This window comes from Peromyscus maniculatus, chromosome 10, assembly GCF_049852395.1.
Source record: "Peromyscus maniculatus bairdii isolate BWxNUB_F1_BW_parent chromosome 10, HU_Pman_BW_mat_3.1, whole genome shotgun sequence".
Classification (NCBI taxonomy): domain Eukaryota; kingdom Metazoa; phylum Chordata; class Mammalia; order Rodentia; family Cricetidae; genus Peromyscus; species Peromyscus maniculatus.
The window spans coordinates 31,317,589-31,323,605 of NC_134861.1; the positions used below are offsets into that span (position 1 = coordinate 31,317,589).

At 39.0% G+C, this 6,017-nt stretch overlaps 1 protein-coding gene across 2 annotated transcripts in view; it reads left to right on the forward strand.

The window, feature by feature from the left end:
• The window catches only part of Pnpt1 (polyribonucleotide nucleotidyltransferase 1), a 35,682-nt gene extending 32,838 nt beyond the window's left edge, over nt 1-2,844 (forward strand). For both annotated transcript variants that reach the window (XM_006998007.4, XM_042285527.2), the window contains 3 exons: nt 513-591; nt 1,459-1,506; nt 2,572-2,844. In XM_006998007.4, the coding sequence (XP_006998069.1) occupies nt 513-591; nt 1,459-1,506; nt 2,572-2,727 (283 nt within the window). In that variant the 3' untranslated portion in view covers nt 2,728-2,844. The remainder of the gene's footprint in view (nt 1-512; nt 592-1,458; nt 1,507-2,571) is intronic.
• Nucleotides 2,845-6,017: the final 3,173 nt, after the last annotated feature.

Genomic DNA, 6,017 nt, shown 5'->3' on the forward strand with positions numbered 1-6,017 from the left:
TGAAGAGAAACACAGGTGAATATGTATCTAAAAACTTTATCTTTCTTGGTCATTTGAGTCACAAATATTTAAATATAGGGCATAATTTCCTATTGAAAGTATTTGAGCTCAGGATATGTGACTTACTATCAGCACTCTTGAGATCCTAGGTTCAATCCCAAGTACTGTGAGAAGGAAGCGGGAGACTGAGACAAAGGGGGAGAGGATATGAGAGAAGTATATTTGTTATATAGTCATAAGAATGTATCCTAGAAGCCAGGCATGGTGATGTACACCTTTGGTCCCAGCACTCAGGAAACAGGCAAGTGGATCTCTGTGTGTTTGAGGCCAGCCTCGTCCTACATAGTGAGTTCCAGGACTATACAGTAGACGCTATCTCAAAAAAACCAAGAAGAATAATATATCCTAGAATGTAGTCTGGACTCATTTGACACCCTGCTCTGGAGAAAGCATCAGTTCTGTTTGTCGGTACACATACTTACTGCTTTAACCAAGCTGATCTCTTTCTGTAGAGACACTGGAGTAATGGTAAAACTGTATCCAAACATGACTGCTGTGCTACTTCATAACACCCAGCTTGACCAACGAAAGGTAAAAGGAAGGACGCATTTGTGTGTGTGTGTGTGTGTGTGTGTGTGTGTGTGTGTGTGTGTGTGTGTGTGGTGTGAATGTGCATGGTGTGAGTACACATGTGGATGCAATGCAGGCATAGGGTGTCCTGCTCTGGGACGCCCCATCTTACTCCCTTGAGATTGGTCTCTCACAACCTGCAGTTTGTCACTCTTCATCTAAGCCGGTGGCCAGCAAGCTCCAAAGATCCTCCCTCTCTTCATCCCCTATAGTACTAGGGTCACAGTCACATGAATAACTATTCCTGGCTTTTTATACAGATGCTGAGGGTTTGAACTCAAGTCCTCGTTTTTGTGCGGCAAATGTCCTTATCTTCTGAGCCATCTCCCCAGACCAGACTTGACTTCAGGAAAGGCGCAAAGCTACACAGAGAAACCCTGTCTCAAAAAACCAAAAAAAAACCTAATATAAAAATTACCCAAACTGTTGAGAATTGTGTATTTTGCCTAGTACACCAGCCACTAATGTTTGTAATGATGAAATGTAAAGAAATTGAACAGCCCTCTTTAAAGGACTATAGTTTGAATATTCACTTATACTGCTTCAGTTACTCATATGAAAGGACATTCTTGGCATATAGAGTGAGCCGCATCCCGAGCCCACATTTAACAGGGCACACTAAATAGACGTTTGAAGGGCTGCACACTGAAGTAGTTTTCTACAAATAGTTTCGGGTGGTTTTCATTTTCTTCTGACTACTTTTATGTTGTTTTCAACCTTTGTAATTAATAGATTTTATTAGAAAAACAAATATAGCTGTTCACTTGGGGAAAGGTGTTCACTTCTGTTGTTACTAGATAATTACATATAACTAACTTTTTTTTTTAGATTAAACATCCCACTGCCCTAGGATTAGAAGTTGGCCAAGAAATTCAGGTACTTATGTTCGGTTCTTTAAAGGTGTGGATTTTACTTAAAGTTCCAATTAGTATTTTTGAAGGAATAGAGTAAGCACCTTTGGCTTATATTTCTGTACAGTGTTTCTTTTAGAAGTCACAGTGGCTTAACCAGACTTGCTAAGGATTTAGAATAAGATCCTTTCCCTCAAGGAGATCACAATTTAGCTTTTTTTTTTTTTTTTAAATCCACTTTAAAGCTGTGCAGATTGTCATTTGGAAACAGACTTAATAATGTGGTTGAAAGCCTTGTCATCTTTTAGTGGTTGAGACTTTGTACTTGACACTAAATTAAATTTTTTAACTTACTAAGAATAATGTTGTTGGGGTCTAGAATTCTGATACTAAAACTGGCCCTATCTTGTAGTCCTGTGTCAGTGAATCGAAGTTGTTGCTGATCTGGGTGTGTTCTGGTTACACCTGAGTGAGGCCACGAGTTTATTCCCATTCCGGGCTCTTATTGTTTAAGCATCTCTGGGTAAAGATGAGGCCCAAGATAACATCACTCCACATAATGTTGGCTTTACATCGAAGGGGACTCTATGCCTGTCGCATTTTCCCTTGTTTGTCATCTTCGTGGAAAACTGTACTCTAGTGCAGTGGTGCCTGAATCATAGAGAAAATACAAAGCCCTATCTGAACTATGACTTTGGTCTTAAAGTATAGGGACCTAGAAACCATAAAAAGGCACAGTTTTAGAAGACTCTAATTTGAAAACTAAATGTCTGCTCGCTCTCTTTTTTTTTTTTTTTTCCTGTTTGGTTGATTGGTTTGTTTTAGTCAGTAGCTCAGACTAGCATCAAACTCAAGCCTCCTACGGAGTTCTGGGATTATAATAGGGCACTATGCTTTGATTCTTTTTTTGGTCTTTTTATAACAGCTATTTAACCAGATTGTATTTATTGAGTGTGTCTCTACATATTACTGAGCTGTGCTTTTATTAGACACATATAAATATTAATTACTGACTTATTTGGACAACGCAAATTTAAATGTCTTTGAAGTTACATGTCAACTTTAAAGTCAATCTGTTTCTTTAACATAGGTCAAATATTTTGGCCGTGATCCAGCTGATGGAAGAATGAGGCTTTCTCGAAAAGTGCTTCAGTCTCCAGCTGTGACTGCTGTCAAGACTCTGAGTGACAGGAGCAGCGTTGTAATGGGAGAGCCGGTTCCACAGTCGTCCAACTCTTCCCCTTGACCCCTTTTGGAAATGGTCTTCAACAGTGACATTCTGCAAAACATTTTAATAGTCCTGTTTATGTGTAGATTATACATAATTTAAATATAATTATTTGTATTAAAATGCTCATTTCTATAGGAGGATTTCTTTGTCCCACCAGCCAGCTCTTAAATCACAACATGGAGATTTATTATCAATTATGAAACCTTGGCCAATAGCTTAGGCTTGTTTTTAGCTAACTCTTATAACTTAAATTAACCCATTTCTACTAAACAGTGTGCTGCCTCACGTTCGTTTACCTAATCTACAGGCCATCCATCCTGCTTTCCTGCTTCCTCCATGTCTCCTCACAACCCCACCCTTCTTCTCAGCATCCTCTGTGCCTGGAAAGCCTGCCTAGCTATTGGCCATTCAGCTCTTTATTAAACCAATCTGAGTGACACATCTCCACAGTGTACACAAAGATTATTCTACAACACATTTCATGTGCCTTTTTTATTTCAGGAGCAACCTGTATTTGCTTATTTTTATTTAGATTATAAATCAATAAACATTTATCATTAAAAGTAAGCTATTTTTATATCTTAGGAAAGATTACCTTTTTGTTCCTATAATTGTAAACTACTGAAAAATAATAGACCATTTATGCTCTCCTAAGGATCTTTTCCTGTACCTTCTTTCTCTTTATATATAGTAATAGCCATTTTCCCTTAGTCATCTTATGGCTCACCTCTGCCCAACAACTGTGCTTGCCTACTCCTATTTTACATACTAAAACTTGCCATTTTGAAAGCCAGAACCTTTTCTTCAGAGCAATTACACATTTAATTGGCATTGAGGGAGCTAATTTGATTCAGTTTTTAATGGTATATCTTTCAGTTACAAAGCCATAATATAGTGGTATGAATCTTATAAATGGGATTCTTGCTAAAACAGGGTTTCTCTGTGTAGCCCTGGATGTCCTTGAACTTGCTCTGTAGACCAGGCTGGCCTCAAAATCACAGAGATCCCAAGTGCTAGGATTAACCACGTCCAACTTTTTTTTTAATTACCTAAATATAAAACATTATGAACCCATTAGATAACACTAGGTCGTTCTTTGTGTATGTAATTGGCACTGAGTGGATATATATTCTTGGTATAAGAGGTGGGGGAACCAATCAGATGAATGATATAATTTCCAGAAATAGCTGTCAAGTTCATTGTTGTAATTTTTTTTTCTTTTTTCTTTCTTTTTTTTTTTTTTGATTTTTCGAGACAGGGTTTCTCTGTGTAGCTTTGCGCCTTTCCTGGAGCTCACTTGGTAGCCCAGGCTGGCCTCGAACTCACAGAGATCCACCTGGCTCTGCCTCCCGAGTGCTGGGATTAAAGGCGTGCGCCACCACCGCCCGACGTAATTTTTTTTTCTTTAGACAAGGTCTTACTGTGTAGCCTCAGATGGCCTGAAACTGGGATCCACCTGTCTGACCCTAGAGTGCCACAGTCAAGGCATGTGCCACCATACCCAGCTGATTGCTGTAATTTAAAACTTGCGATTAGTCTACAAAAAGTAAAAACTACATAATTTAGACTGTCTAATCCTTTTACAAATCTTATAAAAACATATGTGAATTCTTACTCAGGGCTAATTCATAAGACATTAAATATGTATCTGTCCAAGCCAAAGACTTTTAAGATACATTTATACATAAGTCAACAAACATTATTCTGTGTGAAATAGCATATTAGACAGCATTGATACCCTTTCTAAAATAGGGACAATTAATGGAAAATTAAAGATCAAATTTGATTTCTATATTTGATATACTGTTATTTAGTAATAGTAACCAACCACCATAATCCTTAGTTTAAGGGACAATAACCATTAGTGGTTGGATTTCAGAATTATAATTTTGTTTTCTTAAATTTGCTCTTGTTTTTCAAAGGGACCCTAAACTGCTAATAATTTGGAAAAACTGAAGCCAGTTCTTAGAACTCAGAGGAGTACCACAGAGTTAAATGGGCAGCAGAAGCACTTCACCTCTGCATAAACCAGGAACCACCGTTTGAGCCAGAACTTCGCTCTGTCTTTATTCAAGTCATGGTAGTGTTCCAGAATTTTTTGTTTGTTTTTGTTTTTTTCAAGACAGGGTTTCTCAATGTAGCTTTGGAGCCTGTCCTGGAACTCACTAAGTAGACCAGGCTCCAGAGATCTTCCTGCCTCTGCCTCCTGAGTGCTGGGATTAAAGGTGTGGGGGTAATTTCTAATGAAGGTTTTGTTTTGTTTTATTTGATTTTGTTTTTTGGAGACAGGGTTTCTCTATATAGCCACGGCTGTCCGGGAACTTGCTCTGTAGACCAGGCTGTCCTTGAACTCAGAGATTTGCTGGTGTGTGCCACCACCGCCAGGCCCTCTAATGAAGTTTATAATCTGGGGCTGTCATATGCCAAAAACTAATTTATAGTACCCGAATATTGGTATTTGCAAATTGTTTTTTATGACCTTTTTATTGACATACAATGAATTAAGTGTTCTGATTTTTTCATATTTGTTTGTTTGTTTGTTTGTTTGTTTGTTTGTTTGTTTTGTGCACTTAGAGGCCATTGTGCATGTGTGGGGATCAGGACGACTTGTAGAAGTTGTTTCTCTCCTACTATGTAGGTTCTAGGAAACAAACTCGGGTCATCAGACTTGACAATAATTATTGCACCTTTACTGAGCCATCTTATTTGCTCAAATTATGGTTTTTATGTGATTATTTTTCTCCTCTTCCAGAACATCTTAAATCCCTGGATCAGCAGCTGCCTGTGTTCAGCTCAGCCAGGCATCATGTTCACTCATTACTGTGGACTAAACACTGTAACATGTGCAGATATCAGCAAGCAGAGCTGAAGTGTGAAGAAAGCTGGCAGTCAGTGTACAACATCTGATGAAGTGCAGGTGCTCTCAGTTAGAAAGGCGTTGGGGTAAGGGGTTGGAGTGTCTGTCCTACTGCTGCAGTGTAGACTGTGAACAAGATCAACTTGGGGAGCCCAGATCACAGTCTACTGAGGGAGCCAAGGCAGAAACTGAAGCAGAGGTCATGAGGAATGCTGCTTACTGGCTTGCTCCCCATGGCTTACTCAGCCTACCATCTTTTTTTTTTTTTTTTTTTTTTATAAATATTTATCATTATCATCATTTTATATATATATGGGGGGTGGGGTTTTCAAGACAGGGTTTGTCTGTGTAGACCAGGCTGGCCTCACAGAGATCTGCCTGCCTCTGCCCCCCAAGAGCTGGGATTAAAGGTGTGTGCCACCATCACCCGGCAGCCCCGCTTGCTACC